The following is a 21,235-nucleotide window of genomic DNA, read 5'->3' on the forward strand; positions in this document are numbered from 1 at the left end:
CAATCCCCATGGTAAAATTATATTGATATTGTAGTTTAACAGTATATTCTGATATCTGGTAACATAAGTCCCCTTTCCATTACTCTTCATTTTCACACTTTTCTCGACTATTCTCAAGCATTTATTCTTGCATATGATCTTTATGTTAGCCAAGTTTTTTAAAGTCCGGAGTTAATAGAATTTCATTATACTTATAACTCCTTAGGAGAAAATTGACGTTTTAATTACATGAAATCTTCCCACCCAGGGTCACAGCTTTCAATTTGTTCACATTTCGTTTTATATCCTTCATAAGACTTTATCAGTTTCTTCATAGAGGTCCTGTGCCTTTCTCGTTAAATTCATTTCTAAGCATTTTCTTTTTATTGCTATCATGCTGGGAATATTTTTCCCATCACTATTTCTGTTTTCTCCACTCTTTTGCTAGAATGGAGAAAGGCTATTGGTTTATGTCTATTTGTCCAAGAGCAGAGCATTTAAGAGCACAAATTGAGGTATGGAGAAGAGACGTTAACTTTACTTCGTATAACTCCATTTACCGTTTTATTTTAAGCTCCCTTTGTGCCAGGTGGAAGCAATTCAGCCCCGTCTGGTTTTTCCCAGCTTTCGTCCAGGGTGGGGTTAAGTTCCATGGAGTTTGCATCATGCCAGGAGGCAAGAGGACACTGAGTCCTTGACATCATCGGTCCTAGCTGGCATCTCTTGAGATGCCGTTGGGTCCCGTCTCTCGTCCTTAACCAGTCTCTGCTGCAGTTGTTCCTCTTTCATTCTGAGGAGGCTCTCTCTCTCCCTCACTTCTCTCTCTCCCACTCCCCCTCAGGCATCTGGAGATATTCCCCCACCTCCACATCACACTCGACAGTGGGCACCTCCCTAACCCATCCCAACCCCCGCGGCCCAGACCCAGCATGGAGCATCTCCAGGCCCACTGCTTCTCCAGTCTCCACTCTGAAGCCAGACACCCCCTCTGCTCTTGATCCCACAAAGCTACGCGGGGTCCTGTCCTTGGGTGAGGGCGATGCAGAAGCTTCCTCTCTGAGCCCAGGGGCGGGGCGGGGGGGGGGGGCACTTTTCCACTTTTCCACCCTCATTATTTATCCTCTCAGGGCTAGGTTCACGCCCTGAGGTATTCAAGCACTCAAAAGCTAAAAGAAGCTTCCTCTTCTCTCTTTCTTCCCTTCTCTGAGGCGATAAATTCAGAGCAACTCCGCCTGAATAGAAGGGCTGTCAGGGAAAATGAAGTTCTGGACGGCAAAACATTGTTAATATTTCCACATCGTAGCCCATTAAAACATACAGGCGTAGGGAAAAAGAACAATACTGGAGAAAATACAACAGAATGTTAACAGAGATGCTGTGTTTCCAGGAGGTGAAACCATGAATGAATTTTGTTTGATTTCTATTTCTCTGGATTTTATAAAGGTTCTACAATGTGTGTTATTCATATCATCACACACATAAAAAATGATTTATGTGAGTTCATTTGTAGGTTGCCTATGCAAATCGGGTTGATTTGCATGAGAAATGACTATGAATCCAAGCATAATTGACAGACACAATGTACGTTCCAAGGAAATGTACAGCCGTATGAAACATAAAGCATGAAGGAGGCTTCATTCACACCCTCAGTAGCTTGGGTTGGTTTCTAGAGCGACAAGCAATCGCTCGTGCTATGAAGTTAGGACCACTTGCCAACTAACTGGGAGCCTTGGAACAGTTAAGCCTGAAGGGGTAACCAAGCAAAAAGAGGCCTTTCGCCATGAGGCAGTTGGGTTTTTTAAGGCTGCAGTTGATGAAAACGTGATTAGAGGGTGCCTTAGATCAGGGAGGTTCTTAAAAACAGAGCCTGAGGCAGGGATTCTGGCTCAGTGATGGGATGAACTCTCTGAGAGACTGGGGAGGGAGTGAAGCATGAGAAACTCGGCAGCACAAATTGTACCAGAGGTGGCTTCACCTTGAGGCGAAAGGGCCAGTCCCCGCCCTCTGTCAGTCAGTCATGGGCAGGAGGGCACGGGATGCTCCAGTCAACGAAGGGCAATTTTGCGGAGACGCAGGCACCTGTGAGCCCTCAGCAGCCCATCCTTGGAGCAGCGGAAGGATGGGGTTCCAGCCAGGCATGATTTAGTTGGTAGTTCTAGGTAATCGTGAGCTGATTGCAGCGTGCGTCGGGGCCATGTGCGGGAGTAGGTGACACTGGAGACACCAATGGTGGCGGCATCCTTGGGGTGGAGAGGAAGGCTATGGGCCAGCTAGCTAAGAACTCCTCAGTGGCTGTGGGGGCTGTGACCAAGAAGGCCAGGGATGACAGAGAGGAAGAGGCGGAGCCAGGCTGTCTGATGGTCAGATCAGCAGTGATTTTTACCCAAGGAAGAAGGAGAAATGCATGAGCCCAAACCTGACAACTCATTGGACCCCTGCAGGCCCTGGCTGACCAAGTCGGGAGGTCTGCCAACAACAAGGACTGTAACCACCCCAGCAAGGGGTGCCCTGAGGCCGTACTGTCTGATATCCAAGTATCCAAGGCGCGGAAGCGTGGAAGTTCTACAAAGACAGGTACCTTATCTGTCCTGCTTACCAGGCTGCATAATGAGTGAATATTTACTGAAAGAATGAGTCCATCAGTTCACCTATATTTCATCACCTCTCAGTGGAGGCCCCTAGCATAGTAACGGCACGAGCTTTGAAGTGAGACGCCTGAGTCTGAATTCCAGCGTGAGCCTCAGCTTTTCCATCGGGAGTGCGGTGAAGATTGAATGAGCTGATAACGAAGGGTGTAGAGCGCTTGGTACAGCACTTGGCCGGTGGGAAAGTCCACGAATGGCCTCCGCAGGTAACCTCCCCGAGCCATCTCTAGCAGGGTGACTGGGGGGGTGAGTGTGATCGGAAGGGCGAGGGAAGGAGCGGGACGCGGGCTGAGGTTGCGTCCCAGCCTCTGTGTACCCAAGTGGCCCAGCCCTGGGCGGAGTCTCCTCCGGGCCAGGCGGGGCCGTGCTGTCCCCTGGAGGCACTGAGGGACCGGCTATGGCGAGTGGGGCCCAGGGATGCGGCCGTTGGCCCCCGCTCCACCTCGGGCTCCTGCTCCAGCTCGCCGCGCTACTCCGGACGCCGGGGCTCCAGGTGAGAAGTGGGGCGGCCGCAGAGTCTCCCAGGTCAGGGGCGGGGGGAGGGGTTGGCGCACAGCGGAGCAACAGGGGCCGCCTTGCCCTCCTCCGGGTCCAGGTGGCCCCAAGTTGGACCCTGCCAGGAAAAACCTCCTAGCTGTGGGGGGTTGCCTTTGCCCCCGCGAACACCTGATTGGAGAGATGTGCCAGCGTGGAAAGGCGCTGGTGGAGGGAACAGCCGCCCTTCCTGCAGCATGGGGGTGCAGGTGGAGAGAATAGCCTGGGGGCGGGGAGGGGGGTGCGGGGGCGGGGGGTTGCTTGGCCTCCTAAAAGTCCTGGGATGCGGGCTGGGACGTGGGATCAACTTAAGGGTCCTCTGTCTAGAAATGCGCCCACATACCCAGTTTTACAAATTCAGGCGACTCACAGCCCTTCTCCCAAACCACGACTGGACCCTGGGCTCAGAACCTCTGGCATAAATAAGTAGGAGGTGTGGGCATCGGGTCCAGCCCCGCTAGGAGGTAAGAGTCCGGTTTTACAGAAATGCCTGGAGCGGGCAAAGGCACCCAGGCTAGAATCCACTCGTCGGGCCTGAAGCCCCCAGGACCACTAACTGGATCATGCAGGTGGCTGTTCGCGCCATTCCACTGTCCTGCTTCCAGCTCTGGGTCCACCCTCGGTTGCCAAGTAGGAATGTGAGCCGGGTGTGGCCGCAACAGGTCTCTCCAGAAAATTTAGAAAGACTGGAAATGAGACAAATTAGAAATTCAGATTTTTAAAAGTGAAACCTCTCCAATTTTAAAAATTGGTCGCTAATTAAAAACACGTTTGTAAACACATTGATGGTCAAGCCACTCAGCTGTGGGCAATCAGCCTGCAGCTTCTTCTCAGAGCGCAAAGCAGGCTGGGAGAAGACAGGGGCCAAGAGGCTGTTTGCTACCCCTCCACCAAGACCGTTGGCTCAGCTCCAAACCTGAGGGTCCTGGAGCAGGATGTGGCGTTTGCAAGGGTGCGGCGGGGCCACCCGGATGTTAGGGTTCCTGCTAGGAGCTCAGCCTCACCCTGTTTGCTCAAGGAGGGGCTAGAGCAGGTGAGTTAGCCCAGTGGAGGCCAGATGCAAGGGCAGCTCTGGCCCTCCCTCCCTTGGCCACCCCGAGCCTTGGTCCAGAGGACCCCTGGAGCCTGGCACCAGAAGCAGCTGGGCCGGTTGGGGGGGGTCACCCCAAGAAAAGCCACAGTGTGGCAAAGGAGGAAAAGGTTGCAGGTATCAGAGAGATGCCAGCAGCCGTTCTGCGTGCTTTTAGGCTAATTACCTAACCGGCATGAGCCTCATTCTCCCCGGCGCTTGGGAGAGTAGCACCCATCTCGCAGGGAGACTGTGAAGTCCTTTCATAAAGCCCTTCCATCTTCTTTGGAAAACCAGGAAGAATTGAGGGGTGGGGAAGAGGACAGATTTTAGACACTGTGGGAGCCACCTCCCCCCCCCCCCGCCCCAGTTCCCACTGTAACCCCTCTCTAGGGTCAAGGAGATCAATGGGGGCAGCCAGCAGCCTCCCCAGTCCTGCTTCCTTCTTTGTCTGCCCCCTGCCCCCCGCGAGAAGGGGAGTCACAGCCAGCCTTGCATGCAGTGAGGACAAGGGGTGCCCCCAGGCTCCTCAGAGAAGGTGACTTTGTTTCCCACTTCAGGTCCAGAGCCTCAGGCCGGAGAGCCTCCTGCTAGTGTCCACCCTGGATGGAAGTCTCCACGCACTGAGCAAGCAGACGGGGGACTTGAAGTGGACGCTGAAGGATGGTGAGCAAGGGGCAGTCACTCTTCCTTCCTTGGACCCTGAGTTGGGGGCTGGGGGGGTCACCGTGCATGGAAGGTAAGTGCCTGGGGTCTAGGCTCCAACAAGCCAGTCTCTTCAGGCAGCTGCACTACTTCCCAGCTGCGTGGCCTTGGGAAAGTCACTTCGCCCCTCCGAGCCTCAATGTCCTTACCTGTAAAATGGGGCCAAGGGTGATGACCCTACTTCACAGAGTTCTTGGGAGGGTTAAATTACATGCATGTCAAGTGAGTGGCTCAGTGCCTGGCCCACAGTAAGCACCCCGTGAATTTGAGCTGTGCTTGTCAGCGGGCGGTATGGAGGGGGTTACTCATACTTCATGTCCCTGTGCCCACAGATCCCATCCTCCAAGGGCCAACGTATGTCACCGAGTAAGTGAACCTGCGGTCTTTGAAGGAGGGGGCATCGGGAGATGGGGAGGCCACAGTTGTCTGGAGGGGGTTCGGCGGGCCGGGGGTAGGGGCATGTTGGAAGGAAGAGAAGAGGTTTGGATCTGGAGCTGTGTGGCGCCTCCTACTAGCTGGGGAAGATGGCGCCAAAGGGGGCCTTCAGGAAACCAGGGGGCATGAGCCTAACCCTCCCCCTGTTCCTCTCTGCCCCACAGGACAGCCTTTCTCTCAGACCCAGCCGATGGCAGCCTATACGTCTTGGGGACCCAGAAACAGCAGGGATTGATGGTGTGTTTCCTACAGTGCTTGGGATGGGAGAGGGCCTGGGCTTCCGTTAGCCAGAGCAGGGGGCGCCGAATGGTCAGCATCTGTGTGCCCTGCAGAGGTTCTGGGTGCATTATGGGAAGGCTGTCCTGAGGGACCTGCTGAAAGGGGGTGGTGTGGTGGTTCGAGCCGTCTACAGAGCAGGCTGTCGGGCCTCTGAGGGTGTCCCAGGGGCTTCTCCAGGACTGTGGGGGCTTCAAGGGGGGAAATGACGCGTCATTTAGTTTTGCCAAGTGAATAGTTACCCCAAAACCCAATGGCTGAAAATGCCAGCCACTTATTTACCCCACAATCCGGGGGGGGGGGGGGGTTGGTGGCACTCCAGGCTGGACTGAGCGGGTGGTCTTGACTAAGCTTGCTCAAGCCTCTGTGGCCGGCTCCTGGTCCGCTGGATGGTTGTCGTGCCGACGGTTGGTGGTTGGCTGGCTTTTGAGAGGGGCCGCTGGGCCACGTGTCCCTCGTCCTTGTCAGGTGAGCCTGGGCTTGTCCACGTGTTAGCAACAAGGGAGCCAAAGAGAAGGCCAGGCCTGTGCACAAGCACTTGCCCAACTATGCTTGGATCACATTCTCTGATGTCTTATTAGCCAACGCAAGTCCAGTGGCCGAAGGCAGAGTCAAGCGGTGAAGAAATAGACTCCAGTTGTTTGGGGGAGTTGCTGAAAAGTCGCAAAGGGGCGTGCGTGCACGGAGGGGAGAAGAGGAACTTGCGGCCGTTTCGGCTGCCTTCTACATCAGGACGCCTATGGGGGTTGTTGAACGCGACTCTGGATTTGTCACAAGGAACGGGGCGGAATGTGCTGTGTCGGAACTTTGTGCCATAGGAAGGCTGCCAGAAAGGTCTCAAGTACGTGTAGGAAGCTGAGTTGACAAGCGATGTTAGCACGGAAGTCAGGCGAGGTCCCAGCAGCAAACAGCACATTCCAACAGGTTAGCTCTAGGACGTGCTATTAAAGGATTGACTTACAAAGGTGCGGACAGAGTGTGGGAAGCCACGGGGCCCCGTGCAGTATCCCGTGGCCCATAAAAGTGGGGGGCCGTTATCAGCCCTAAGCCCAGGGGGAGCGGGGACATTGGCTCTTACGGTGTCCATGCAGGAGTGACACGTGTCTCTTCTGCTCCGTTCCCATTGGCTAAAGCAAGTCATGGCCGCGTGTACTTTAAGCAGGAAAGGAAGGACAATCCCAGAAGAACCAGAATATTTGTGAGAAGTGTTCCCCATCCCCCAGCCAGTCTTCCAACTCCAATTTAAAGTCCAAGCTCTTTCCCAGCCTGTGTCCTTATAGCCAGCCGCCCTCACTTCCGGCCACTCTTCCTTTCTCTACCCCCGCCCTCCCAGGTTCGCTGGCCTTCTTGCTGTTCCTCAAATATGCCGGTCAGTAGCTCTCCCTGCCCAGGGCCTCTACACCGGGGCCATCCCTCCACTCAGAGCTCTTCCTGCACGTGACCTTATGGCTCACCTCCTCGCTCGGCTTGGGTTCTTACTACCCTGGCCCGCTGCTCTGAAATAGCATCTCGAGGGGTGCCTGCGTGGTCGAGTGACCGACTTCCGCTCAGGTCATGATCTCGTAGTTGATGAGTTCGAGCCCCGCATCAGGCTCTCTGCTGTCAGCGCGTTGCCCACTCGGGGTTCTCTCTCTGCACTTCCCCTGCTCTCTCTCTAAAATAATAAACATTTTAAAAATCTTTAAAATAGCATCTCAAACCACTCTATCCCAGTTCAGTAAGTTGTTTTTTTTCTTTTTTTTGTGGCATTTATCATTACTCGGTGGTACGTTATGTATTTTGTTGTTTATTATCTCTCCCTTCCACACGCCAGAAATGTAACTCTACGCAGGAAGGAACTTTGTCAGTCTCCGTTACTACTGGTCCTGGCACCTGGCTAATAATAGGTGCTCATTAAATCGTTGAATGAATGAATGAACTCTTTCCAGCGATCTTTCTTCAGTCCCCCACATTAGGTGGTTCCACTTGTGATTTCTTATCACAGCACGAGCTGTGCCTACCAATTACAGGTTGTAATGACTCCTTTTCTTGTCGGTGCTGACTACGCCCCTGGGAAGCCCGGCTTCTCTTGCGCTCAGTCCTAGAGTCTGCTTCGAGTGGCGACAGTTCTGTATGTGGAGTTTGGGGATTTTTTTCATTTTGATACAATTTCCAACATAAGAGAGAAAAATGCAGGGCGCCTGGGTGGTTCAATTGGTTTGAGCGTCTGACTCCTGATCTCTGCTCAGCTCATGATCTCACGTGAGTTTGAGCCCTTCATTGGGCTCTGCGCTGACAGTGTGGCGCTTGCTTGAGATTCTCTCTCTTTCTCTCTCTCTCCCCCTCCCCTGCGCTCTCTCTCTCTCTCTCTCAAAAAAAAACTTTAAAAAAGGAAAGAAATGGGGCACCTGGGTGGCTCAGTCGGTTAAGTGTCCACCTTTAGCTCAGGTCGTGATCTCATGGTTTGTGAGTTTGAGCCCCGTCTCGGGCTCTGTGCTGACAGCTCAGAGCCTGAAGCCTGTTTTGGGTTCTGTGTCTACCTCTCTCTCTCTGCCCCTCCCCCACTTGTGCTTCTGTCTCTCAAAAATAAACAAATAACATCAGAAAGAAAGAAAAATGCAAGAATAGTACAAAGAAATTCTTTATTCCCTTTACACAGATTCATCAATTTTTAACATCTTATTACATTTGCTTTATCATTCTTCCTTAATGGATAGGTGATAGATAGACAAGGTATATACACACTTTCTTTTTTTTAGATTAAAAAAAATTAAAGTAATCTCTACACCCAAGGTGGGGCTCGAACTTACAACCCTAAGATCAAGAGTCCCGTGCTCCACCACCTGAGCCAGCTAGGCGCCCCTATGCAATTTCTGTTTCTGAACTGTTTGTAAGTGAGTTGCAGACCTGACTCTTCACCCCTCAGGGGGGACTACATATTCCTAAGGATGAGTATAAATGATCAAAAGCAGGAAATTTATTTTATTTTTTTATTTATTTATTTTATTTTTTTATTTTTTTAATATATGAAATTTATTGTCAAATTGGTTTCCATGCAACACCCAGTGCTCATCCCAAAAGGTGCCCTCCTCAATACCCATCCCCCACCCTCCCCTCCCTCCCACCCCCCATCAACCCTCAGTTTGTTCTCAGTTTTCAAGAGTCTCTTATGCTTTGGCTCTCTCCCACTCTAACCTCCTTTTTTTTTTTCCCCTTCCCCTCCCCCATGAGTTTCTGTTAAGTTTCTCAGGATCCACATAAGCGTGAAACCATACGGTATCTGTCTTTCTCTGTATGGCTTATTTCACTTAGCATCACACTCTCCAGTTCCATCCACGTTGCTACAAAAGGCCAGATTTCATTCTTTCTCATTGCCACGTAGTATTCCATTGTGTATATAAACCACAATTTCTTTATCCATTCATCAGTTGATGGACATTTAGGCTCTTTCCATCATTTGGCTATTGTTGAGAGTGCAAAAGCAGGAAATTTAACGTGGATGCGATAGTATTATCCAATCCACAGTCCACGGTAGTTTAAGTGTCCCATTGGTGTCCTTTATTGTTTTCCTCATCCAGAATCTGACCCAGGATCACCTGCTGTGTTTGGTCATCATGTCTCTTGGGTGTCCTTTAGTCTGGAACCGATCCTCAGCTTCTCTGAGGCCGTCCTGGCCCTTGAAGCCCTGAGGTCCCTGCAGCTGTTTAGAGGAGGATGTCAGGCCGGACCCATCAGGTGGCATCTCGGGAAGGAGTGGGGGATTTCCCCAGTTCAAGAGGCTGTGTAGCAAAGTGGTTAAGTGTGCTGGCTCCTGAAACTGATCACCTGGGTCTAAGGCCTGGCTCTGCCATTTACCAGCGGTGTGACAATAGCCGAGTTACTTACCCTCTCTGGGAAAGGAAGATTTGAATAATTGTACCTAGTGAGTAGGTCGTATGTGTTTTTCTGCTCTTTCTCCTTCCCGGAAACTTTCCCTCTCAGAGGCTGCCGTTTACCATCCCCGAGCTGGTTCATGCCTCCCCGTGTCGCAGCTCTGATGGCGTCTTCTACACGGGTAAGCATCTCTCCAGCCTGCGGGTCCAGGTCCGGCAGGGACGGGGACCTAGTCACGGTGGGCCAGCTGGGCACAGGACAGCCGGGCTGCACAGCCTGTCCCAGGCCATCCTGAGGGCTGGCACGCCTTCCACCTCCACAGGCCGGAAGCAGGATGCCTGGTTTGTGGTGGACCCTGAGTCGGGAGAGACGCAGATGACGCTGACCACAGAGGGTCCCTCTACCCCCCGCCTCTACATCGGCCGAACACGTGAGTCAGGCCCCAGCTGCTCCCCAAGCTGTGGGCGTCCGGCCCCCTCCTTTGTGCTGCCCAGGCCTGGCTGTTGGCTGTCCAAGTTGAATCCAGGCCAGTCAGTCAATCTTTAGTCAACAACCATTTCACTGAGTGCTAAACAAGGAGCAGTAACCCAAATATCCTTGATGCTCACCAACTCTGGCCTCCAGGACGGGTGCCAGATGGTACTCCCTGGGGCTGGGGGCGGGGGAGGACTCTCACGTGGGTACCCCTGGTAACCCTGCTTCTGGGCACTCGCAGAGTACACGGTCACCATGCATGACCCCAAGTCCCCGGCCCTGCGCTGGAACACCACCTACCGCCGCTACTCGGCACCCCCCATGGATGGCTTGCCTGGGAAATGTGAGTGTCCCCTTTCTCTGGCTCCGACCTTGGAGCAAGTCCCCAACTCAGGGGACTCTGAGTGGCATCCACGACCAAGCCCCACCACATTCTGAATGACACACCCTTGATGGGTGACCCTAAGTGAACCCCTTAACGCCCAGCCTGACCCCCACTGAGCGATCCTTAACATCCTAGTTCCTCCATATTCCCAATGAGCTGAGCCAGGTAACTCTGGGTGACTCCCCTTGTCCTGAGTGACCCAAGCAATGCTCAAACACTCTGAGGAGTCCCCACATGTCCTAACTGACCCCCAATGTTGAACGACCCCTGAGAGATGACTCTAAGTGATCTCCCCCAAGATTAACCCCTCTCAGGTAATTCTGACCACTCCCTTGATATTATGACTGTCCTACCCAGTTGCCTGAGTGACCTTACAGGTGCCCCTAAGCTACTCCTTGTACGCTGACTTCATCGTTTTGCATGAGAACCCAAGCAAATACACATAAACATCACAACAGACACTCCAGGGCCCCTAACTAACCCCTTCACACTCTAAATGGCTCCCAAGTGACCCACATGCCTCTAGGCCACCCTGATTGACCTCCCCTGGGTGATATGATATCAATCAGACTATGGCTGACTACCCCACATCCTAAGTGACCTCTCTCAAGTGACCTGGACTGATTCACACACCTTAAGTCACCTTTGGACGACTCTGACAGAGCCCTCCATTCTACACAGCTCTCCAGTTGACCCTGACTAGTCCCCTGACCGATCAAAGCGACCCAGTGAAATGTGACTGACCTTCCCATGTCCTCATAAGCCTCCAGGTGATCTCACCTGGCCCCCACACACCTGAGTGGCCCTCCTGATGGCCTACCTCGGGCAGCTTCCCCACCCCAAGATGCTCTGAGATGCTTCACATCCAAGCTCCCTGGCCATTTCTCCCCAGCTGTCTTTCTTGGCAGACATGAGCCACCTGGCATCCTGTGGGATGGGCCTGCTGCTAACCGTGGACCCAGGAAGTGGGGCGGTGCTGTGGACACAGGACTTGGGCATGCCCGTGATGGGAATCTACACCTGGTACCAGGACAGCCTGCGTCAGCTGCCCCATCTCACGCTGGCTCGGGACACCTTGCATTTCCTCGCCCTCCGCTGGGGCCACATCCGACTGCCTGCCTCAGGCGCCCAGGACACGGCTACCTACTTCTCCGCCTTGGACACCCAGCTTCTGTAGGTGCCCATCCCTGGGACCGGGGAGGAGCCCTCTGGACAGGTGTGATGTTTGAGGATGACACACTTGTACAGCTGAACCAGCTGGTTCAAACTGGTTATTTACCAAACTGATTGATAAATAACCAGTACCCAGTATCACCCCCCCACCACCCACCCAAGTGCCCCCAGGACCTTCTGGATAGCCCTGCTATTCAGCGACTTCTGGGTACAATCTAGCCTAGAGGGGGCCTCCAGGTCTCCACTCCAGTGTACAGATGGAGACTGTTCTGCTTGGTAGGTGCAATGCCTTAATTGTTAAAGACTATTATTCTTACTTATAGTACCGAATACCCTAGAGTTCCCATCTTAGGAAATAAAGAGACAGACTGGTAAAATCAGGGGTTATCTATTAATTCAGTTCTTTACTCTTTCAGTTCATTACACAAATAATAATTGAGCACTTACTGTGTACCAATCACTTGTTAGACTCTGGAAGTATAATAATACTTCCAGTGTTCCCACCTATAGAAATCTGAGTCTAGTGGGGGAAACAAGTGTGTAAGAGGGCAATTATAATATGGTATGATAGAGAATAACAGAGGTATAGATTTGCCACAGGAATGTATAGGAAGGGTACCTAAATTGAGACCAGGGACAAGAGGCAGTCATGGAAAGCTTCCTGGAGGAAAGGACATATACATTGAAAACTGAAGGATGAATAGAAAATAAGAGAAAGAGCATTGCAGCCAGGGAACAGAAATTAAATAAGCCTGGAGCATAGATCTGAGCAGTGTTAAGCAGGGATCTGGTAGGATCATTTAAATGGTTTGTACATTTTCTCCTAAGGCTAAGGAAAAGTCATTGGAGGGTTTTAAGCAAAGAAGTAATTTGATCATCTTTTCATTTTAGAAAGATAACTCTGGCTGCAGTGTGAAGAATATCTTAGAGCTGTGTAGTGAGGAAGGACACACATATAGAATATTGTGTTAGTTCAGGCATGAGATAAAGACCTTCTGGGCTATGGAAACAATAGAGATGGGAAAAAGTGGAAAGCAAGAGATATGAAGAGGGAAAAACAGTAAGAATTTGGTGATCAGGGAGTTTGGTGATTGTGAGCAAGGACTCAAGGGTCATGTTCAGGTTTCTAGAAGCACATGGATGCTATTGTTTTCAGAGGTAGGGAGCACTAGAGGAAGAAGGAGAGGAGGTGGTAAGGAATGAAGTGACGAGTTCAGATTTAGAGAACTGAGCTCTTGAAAGAGGTCTGGGCCAGACGCAGATTTAGAAACCATGACTATAGAGCTTGTATCAGTTAGCTTTTGCTGCATAACAAAGCACTCCCAAAGCTTACAGCTTAAAAAACAATGAACATTTATTATTTTTCAAGAGGCTGTGGGTTAGCTGAGTGGTTTTCTGATCTGAGCCATCTTAGTATCTGCAGTCAGCTGGTGGTTTGGCTGAGCCTGGGTAGTTTGGGTTGGTGCCTCTCACCTATATCATAGTTAGTGGGCTGTTTAGCCTGGGGGGTGTCAAAGGCGGTCTTTCATGCCCCAGCAGGCTAGGCTGGGTTTTCTCACATGGTGGTCTCAGGGTTCCAGAGAACAACATGGGAGGACAAGCCCCAAAGCACAAACACTTCTCAAGCCTCTGCTTGTGTCACATTTGCTTTTGTCTCCTTATCCAAAGCAAGTCATATAGCTAAGCCCAGAGTCTATGTGGGAGGGGACATGACAAAGACACCAGTATAGTGGTAACTGAAACGACTCACCAGAATCACTCATCCTTCTCCCTTTTTTCTTCTCCCTCACTAGGATGACACTGTATGTGGGGAAGGATGAAGCTGGCTTCTATGTTTCTAAAGCACTGGTTCACACAGGGGTGGCGCTAGTGGTGAGAAGGGGTCTCTGATGGGCTGGAAGGAGGGGATGCAGCAGGAAAGGAGTGCCCTCGCTCATGACTCTCTATCTTCTGCCATAGCCTCGTGGACTGACCCTGGCCCCCATGGATGGCCCCACCACAGATGAAGTGACACTCCAAGTCTCAGGCGAGCGAGAGGGCTCACCTAGCACGGCTGTCAGATACCCCTCAGGCAGTGTGGCCCTCCCTAGCCAGTGGATGCTCATTGGTGAGATTCTTCTGGCTCACGTTTGGAGTAGATGAAGGATCTATGAGCCCAGCTCCTGAGCTGGAAGGCTGAGGTTACCTTCAGCCAGCTGACTTTTGCTCTGCTTCTTAGGACACCACGAACCACCCCCAGTCCTGCATACCACCATGCTGAGGGTACATCCCACCCCAAGGAGTGGCACTGTTGAGAACAGACTCTCAGAGAGCACGCAGCCTCCAGCCCTCTTCCCGGAGGTCAGCGCTAGCAGGGCAGAGGGCATGGGAGGGGAGACTTGGCATGTTGGGAGGTCATCCAATGGACCTTTTCCTCAGCCTACTAGGAATAACATTTGAAGGTGGGTCAGTTGATCCCATGCAATTTCCTGGAAGAAAGACATACACATATGGTGTTATTGCCAGAAAGGTATAAGAAGGGTCAAAGGATATCTAAGCTGTAAAATATGGATCACAGTTTTAATTCTTCTTCGGTGTAAAAATTACAAAATATTTGTCAAGTGAGAAAACGTAAACAGAAAACCTGTAAAAGCATGCTCTCCTGGGAGAGGGTTGGGGCAAGAATCGCTGGTAGTTCAAGGTTAGAACAGCCACGACCTGGAACAGTAATTCTCAAGTTCTGGTTGCTCATCAGAATTACATGGGAGCCTGCTCAAGACCCACTGAATCAGAATCTTCGGAGATGGATATCTGAATTTCTTGGTGATTCTCCAAGACTAATCTGTATTTTTTAGTGATGTCCCAGGAGAGGCTGTTAATCAGCTGGGTTTTGAAGACCACACTCCAGGGACACAATGATGTTTCAGTACCACGGACAGCACCATGTTTCCCACCATGTGGCCTAATTACTCCCTGCCCCGTCAACTAAGCCCAGAACTAAGCCCAGCAGCCCTGTCTTGAGTGATGAAGAGGGGTAGGGGTTCCACATTGGGTGAGTGTGCTAAGAGTGTTCTTTTGTCCTCAGCTCCTGAGCCTGAGCCGTGAGAAACCTTGGAGCCCGGAGCTGCATCCTGAAGAGAAAACCCCAGACCTGTATCCAGGGCTGGGACCCCAAGACCTGTTGGCAGCTAGCCTCACTGCTGTCCTCCTGGGAGGGTGGATTATCTTCCTAATGAGGCAGGTAAGCCCGTTGCCCCTGACCTCAGGTGCGTCGTAGGGTCTTCCTACGGTGAATTCTGCTCCTTCTCTCCAAGACCACTCAGCAGCTCTCTCCCTCACCCAGCTCCCATTCTGCCCCCTGCCTTCCTCCCAGCAGCTCCTCGAGCCCCCACTACTGTGTTCTGTATGTTCACGGTCCCATGCCAGGCTGTCTCAGGCACCGCCGCGGGGCCCCTCACGGGGCAGGGCCTGGCCAAGGCTGAGCCCTCTTCGGCCCTGTATGTCAGCAGCAGCAGCTGGTGGAGAAGCAGCAGCAGGCCCTCCTGGCACCTGCAGACCCTCCTCACATCACACAGCGTGCTCAGCCCCAGCCACCAGGGGCCACCCCACAGGGCCAGAAGGGCCTTCGAAGCCCCTCAGAGCAAGCCCAGGCAGTCGAAGACCCAGAAGGTAAGCCTAAGTGAACAGTAAAGGGCAGAGTCAGGGACAGAGAAAAGAGGGGGCAGATTGAGCTTTCAAGTTGGTTTAGTAGAAGCCATTACAGTATGGTGGTTAAGCCCAAGTGAGTTAAGAGAGTATTTCCAATCCAGCCTTCTATGCAGTTAAGCACTGGAGAAATATCTGCCATCATTTTTTATCATTATTTTCAGGGACTCTGGATGCACATAAAACTGGGTATAGATCAAACTCCGCTCTCGGTTAACTTAGGTTGCTTTCTTTCCTCCTCTGAGCTTTGATTTTCTCACCTGTCAAATAGGAAAAATAACACCCACCTCACTGTGAGAGGCTACCAGCATTATTATGATTAAATCACTCCTAGGTGATGTTAACAACATTTGGGTTAGTGTGACGTCATATTTGGTGACAGTAATAGTAAATTACTATCATTTTGTTCTTTTTCCTCTCTTTAGGGCTTTTTTATTTTTTTTTTTAGGTTTTATTTTTAAAGGTGTGAGCCAGTATTTTTATATTTTTTAAATGTTTAGTATTTTTGAGAGAGAGAGAGCACACGCAGGAGAGAGGCAGAGAGAGAGGGAGACAGAGGATCCAACAGCAGAGAGCCTGCTGTGGGGCTCGAACTCACAAACCATGAGATGATGACCTGAGCTGCAGTCCGACGCTTAACCGACTGAGCCACCCAGGCGCCCCCTAGGACTTTTAAACACTTCTCTTCTCTTTTGTCCATTTAATTTCAAGCTGGCATCTGTGGGATGCCCCAAGGGGGATTTCACATGCTTTTGCTGTTCAGTCTGGGCTATTTCTCCTGCTTCTTTGGCTCCAGGCTGGACTGGCCTTTGGTCCTTAGCATGAGCTGCTCGCTGCTACCTCCTGGTCACTGCCCAAACCACTACCTCACGCCTTGGAGCCACTCTGCTGCCCCCTTAACTCCAGCTGAAGCTCCCCCAGCCCCACCCACGCTCGGCCTGACGCTTCAGTGCTGCTCCCTGCGTCCACCCCTGCGTTCACCCTGCCTTTGCTGAGACAGAACTGCTCCCCTTCCTGAGGGGTCTGCTCTGTCAGAAGGTGCTCACCGCAAAGTTGCCTGAGCCCTGAGGGGTTACTGTTCTTGTCACTTCACTGGCTCTGGAGGGTTCCACATAATACCCACCCAGTGCACCCAGAATCCCTCAACTCCTTGGGTCTTCGGACTCCAGCTTTCCCCAGACAGGCCAGACTCCATCTTTCCCCAGGAGGCTTCTCACCAAAGCGTTCCTCTTTGTCATTGTCCTTCATCAGCCTTCATGACCACAGTCCATTAGAGCCCTGCCTTCTGAGCTGCCAGAAATGGGCCCGCTCTTACCTGTGCTTCCAGGCCCTGAGACCATCACTCCCGAGAGTCCAGGGTCTACAAATTTAGGTTCCTGCCCACATCTTGCCAACAGATAGGAGTGAATTTTTACCAAAATAATCCAGAGCAATCCTGAGGGACAGCTTGGTACCCTTCTCACTGATCCTTATGCTACTTTTCATTTACTTTTCCTGGAGCTAATTGCAGAGACCGAAGCGGGCAGCGCTTCCTGAGTAGAGTGTTCTCAGGGCCACTGCATCGCACAACTCTTGGGGCACCGTATATGTTGAATTGTATGAATGGTGTCCGTTGGGGCTGAGCAGGGCACAGCCATGCCTGGGTCATTGTGAAGGATCTCTCGCAAGCTACCCAAAGGGAAGAGTGTAACTGTTCAAGTCTACAACTCTCTGCCTGCCTGAGCCAACCTCATCCTTAAGAGGAAACCAAGGCATTCCAGGGGCTCCCTGCCACCCTAGGACGGGGACAACTCTGGGACAGCTTAGCATCTGAATGCTCACTGCTGCCCCCTCCCGTTGGGGGCAGTCTCTCCTGGGACGGCACTCACCCTTACTATGCTGCCAACTGTTTAAAGCCAGTTCCTCAGTGAAAAGGGTTTATTATAACTGGCAAGAGTGGGGTGGGGTGGGTGGGTGGGAATCCTGGCAGAGGAAGTAAAGAAAGAAATCTGGGCAGCAACGAATGAGGGAGGATGATAAGGAGGGTAATCTATCAGCCCTCACCACCACCCTCCTCCCACACATTCATTTAATCCACAGTAATGTGTGTGGGATCGTCAACACGAGTCCCACTTTACACATGAGAAAACCAAGGGCACAGGGGTTAAGTTGCCAAGGATGTACAGAGAGGAAGTGGCAGCCCCAGGCTGGGCGTGGAGGCAGCGGGAGGGACTGGACTGAGGAGAGGGGAGGCTGTGGGCGGAGCAGAGCTCCCTGACACTGCGCCCTCTTCTCCGCTAGCTGAGCAGCTCACCGTGGTGGGCAAGATTTCCTTCAACCCCAAGGACGTGCTGGGCCGCGGGGCAGGCGGGACGTTCGTTTTCCGGTGAGTGGCAGTCAGGAGCTGGGCTGGAGGTGTGGCTGTCGCGGCACTTTTGGCCACTGTCCCTCGGGGAGCCATGCTTTCCCAAGGCTCCCCGAGGTGGGTGCAGGCGGGAGCCTTTTCCTGTCTTCCCTCTCTGAACCCCCCAGGGGCCAGTTGGAGGGCCGGGCCGTGGCTGTCAAGCGGCTGCTCCGTGAATGCTTCGGCCTGGTCCGGAGGGAGGTCCAGCTGCTGCAGGAGTCGGACAGGCACCCCAATGTGCTCCGCTACTTTTGTACCGAGCGGGAACCCCAGTTCCACTATATCGCCCTGGAGCTCTGCCAGGCCTCCTTGCAGGAGGTGAGCCAGAGCTCGGAGGGGCGGTGGGGCGCTGGTAGGGTCCCGGGTTGCAGAGTGACTCTCTGTCCCTCACCCCCTCAGTACGTGGAAAACCCTGAGCTGGAGCGCTGGGGCCTGGAGCCCGGGGAGGCGCTGCAGCAGCTGATGTCCGGCCTGGCCCACCTGCATTCCCTACACATCGGTATGCCCCGCCCCCGCCCTCCATCCCAGGCCCCGCCCCCCACCCCTGGCTCCGCCTTCCCCGCCCCTGGCTCCGCCTTCCCCACCGCCAGCGCTCCGCTCTGCTCTGTTCTCAGTGCACAGGGATCTGAAGCCGGCCAACGTCCTCATCGCGGGGCCTGACGGCCCTGAGGGCCGAGGCAGGGTGGTGCTCTCAGACTTTGGCCTCTGCAAAAAGCTGCCTGTCGGCCGCTGCAGCTTCAGCCTCCGCTCGGGCATTCCCGGCACGGAAGGCTGGATGGCACCCGAGCTCCTACAACTGCTGCCCACCGACAGCCCCGTGAGTCCTCCCGCCACCCCGGGGTGCGGGACCCCCTCCCTGGCCGCGTGCCTCTCCAGATATGGCCAAGCTTGTTTCTTCATCTGTAAAGTGGGCACAGTTCATCCATTCTGACCTAGAGGGGCAGTTCTCAACCAAGGACTGTTTCACTGCCCAGGGGACATTGGGCACTGTTTGGAGACAGTCTTGGTTGTCATACATGGCCACGGAATCGGGGCTTGCTACTGGCATTGGGCGGGCTAGAGGCCTAAACACCCTACAGTGCACAGGACAGCCCCCCATGACAGTTATCCGCCCCCAGGTGTCAATAGTACCGGGGTTGAGAAATCCTGAGCTGGAAAAGGGTTTTCAGTCCGCACTGTGCTGCAGAATCACTGGGCAACTCTGAAAAGTCAGATGCCCAGAGCTCATATGCTGTGATTCTGACCCGATCAGCCTGGAGTAGGGCCCCAGGTGTTCTAATGTGTAGCCAGAGAGAGCCACTGGTGTCAAGGGTTTGGGGAGCACCAGATGAGCGAATACAGTTGAAGCCCAGAGCAGTGTCTGACTTCCAGAGACGCTGGAGTCTGAGACTCCGGGCTTACGGAGTTTTGAGCTGTCAGTGTGCAAGTGGGATATGAAGCCATGCACACAGGTGGGAGTTAACAGGAATGGTCAGGCACTAGGCAAAGCCACACCTGAGTCAAGAGAAAGCAGGAGGTGGGCACCTGGCGGCCAAAGGGACTGATGTTATAAGCCCGTACAGATTTTATTAGCGGCCAGTATTTTAACTTGAGAAATTCCACGTTACAATCTGGATTTCGGGATCCTCTTGGAAAATCAAAGCTCTGTCACCAGGGAGAGTCCCCTGGAGGCAGGCAGCTGGAGCGAAGTCCGGCTGTCACCACTGGGAGGGCAGGTGCCACTTCATTGCCTCGTGCCTGGCCAGCTTCACTCACTTCTGTTACCTGCTAGTCCTGGAGGAACACAGCTTGGACACCTGCACCAGTGGCTCAGTAGGGCCAAGATTTTGGATGAAAACCATGGGCCCCTTCCAACGGTGCAGAGGGGAGGAGATCCCAGGCCAAGGAAATGGCGCTCAGGACGCACCCTGGAGTTCTAGTCTGAACCAAAGCCCTGGCTACTGTATCAGCCCATGGGAGACTTGAACCAGAGAGGCTTCCTGGAAGCAGGGACCGCTTCCTTATGTCTGTCTCTCTGCCCCCAGACAAGTGCAGTGGACATCTTCTCTGCAGGCTGCGTGTTCTACTATGTGCTTTCTGGCGGCAGCCACCCGTTTGGAGAGAGTCTTTACCGCCAGGCAAACATCCTTGCAGGGGCTCCCAGTCTGGCTCACCTGGAGGAAGAGACCCACGGTGAGGGGCCTGGGCCTGGCAGAGGAGGGAGGAAGCGGGGCACGGGGCTGGGCAGGCCTGAAGCCATCCCTCGTTGGTCCCCTTTACAGACAAGGTGGTTGCCCGGAACCTGGTTGAGACCATGCTGAACCCCTTGCCGCAGGCCCGCCCCTCTGCTCACCAGGTGCTGGCCCACCCCTTCTTTTGGAGCAGAGCCAAGCAGCTCCAGTTCTTCCAGGTCAGAGGGAAATCTCGGGAACAGCCCCAGAAAGCCCCAAATCCGGGTCTTGAGTGATAAGCAAGGGGAAGCCAGAGGGGCTGGGCAGAGACTTGTCTGCCTGTTCCAGGCATCCCAGCTCCTTCTCTAAACCAAGCTCGGACCTTAGACTCCTAGATGTTGCCATGTGGACACTCCAGCTGCTCGCTACCAGACTTCCCGGCCCCGCTGCTGGTCCCCGGCACCCCTCCTCCCCGCCCCACATGACACACGCCCCATGCCTAGTTGTCACTTATGCTATACCGGTGCCCGGATAGTCCACCCCACTTGTGGGACCTCGAGCAAGGGACTCTGTGCCTCGGAGCCTCAATGTGCTCATCTGTGAAATGGGGACAACAGTACCTACCTCACGGGTTGGTGAAGACCTGGCACAGAGAAGCTGGACTCAAGGGCCCCCCATCCTTACCCTGACCCAAGAAGCTTCTGCTGATTTGCTCCCCCACGCTGTAGGGCACCCCTGGCCTCTGAAACTGGTCACGAGGCTCAGGAGCTCTATGGGGTCCTAGGACGTCAGTGACTGGCTGGAGAAGGAGCCTGAGCGAGGGCCCCTGGTGAGGGCGCTGGAGGCGGGAGGCCCCACGGTGGTCCGGTGCAACTGGCACACGCACATCTCCGTGCCGCTGCAGATAGGTAGAGGCCAGGCTCGGCCCGGGGTGGGTCCGGGAGGCGGAGGGGAGTCCGGTGGGGGCAGCTTCGCCAAGGAGTTGCCCGCCCACAGATCTGAGAAGGTTCCGGACGTACAAGGGGACGTCGGTGCGAGACCTGCTCCGTGCCATGAGGAACAAGGTGTGCGCCAGGGCTCGAGTGGGGCCTGGGGGGCGGGGCAGGCTGGTCGTGGCTGAGCCGGGCGGGGGCTCTCTGCTCTCCCTCCCTCCAGAAGCACCACTACAGGGAGCTCCCGGCTGAGGTGCGGCAGGCGCTAGGCCACGTCCCGGACAGTTTCGTCCAGTACTTCACAACCCGCTTCCCGCGGCTGCTGCTCCACACGCACGCGGCCATGAGGAGCTGTGCCTCTGAAAGTCTCTTCCTGCCCTACTATCCGCCGGCCTCGAGGCCCAGGGAGCCGTGCCCAGGGGCCGCTGGGAGCTGAGACAAGGAGTTGGGCCCGGGGCCAAGGCTGGCCTCAGCGTCAGAAGAGACGGACAGAGACTTGGCAGCCTGGGGCTTCTGGAGCAAAGATGTGCCCAGAGCCCAGGCACCCCAGGCACAAGAA

The 21,235-nt window shown here is 53.7% G+C and overlaps 1 protein-coding gene across 1 annotated transcript; it reads left to right on the forward strand.

The window, feature by feature from the left end:
- The first annotated feature begins 3,018 nt into the window (after positions 1-3,018).
- ERN2 (endoplasmic reticulum to nucleus signaling 2) lies at positions 3,019-21,223 on the forward strand. The gene is made up of 22 exons (XM_042921090.1): positions 3,019-3,117; positions 4,788-4,893; positions 5,265-5,298; positions 5,532-5,604; positions 9,604-9,676; positions 9,818-9,925; positions 10,211-10,312; positions 11,263-11,527; positions 13,321-13,399; positions 13,487-13,634; positions 13,746-13,867; positions 14,592-14,747; positions 15,013-15,175; positions 17,492-17,576; positions 17,723-17,912; positions 17,994-18,093; positions 18,209-18,411; positions 19,619-19,766; positions 19,856-19,983; positions 20,529-20,652; positions 20,741-20,808; positions 20,900-21,223. Exons 1-22 carry the CDS (start codon positions 3,022-3,024, stop codon positions 21,110-21,112), a joined length of 2,784 nt encoding a protein of 927 aa, XP_042777024.1. The 5' UTR covers positions 3,019-3,021; the 3' UTR covers positions 21,113-21,223.
- Positions 21,224-21,235: the final 12 nt, after the last annotated feature.

Source organism: Panthera leo, chromosome E3 (assembly GCF_018350215.1).
Source record: "Panthera leo isolate Ple1 chromosome E3, P.leo_Ple1_pat1.1, whole genome shotgun sequence".
NCBI lineage: Eukaryota > Metazoa > Chordata > Mammalia > Carnivora > Felidae > Panthera > Panthera leo.

Bases quoted from the DNA above. Each gene is read 5' to 3' on its own strand.
- ERN2 (XM_042921090.1), top strand. From the start codon at position 3,022: ATGGCGAGTGGGGCCCAGGGATGCGGCCGTTGGCCCCCGCTCCACCTC. The intron at 13,868-14,591 runs GTCAGCGCTAGC...TTTTGTCCTCAG, and splicing joins CTCCAGCCCTCTTCCCGGAG to CTCCTGAGCCTGAGCCGTGA. The intron at 17,577-17,722 runs GTGAGTGGCAGT...TGAACCCCCCAG, and splicing joins GGCGGGACGTTCGTTTTCCG to GGGCCAGTTGGAGGGCCGGG.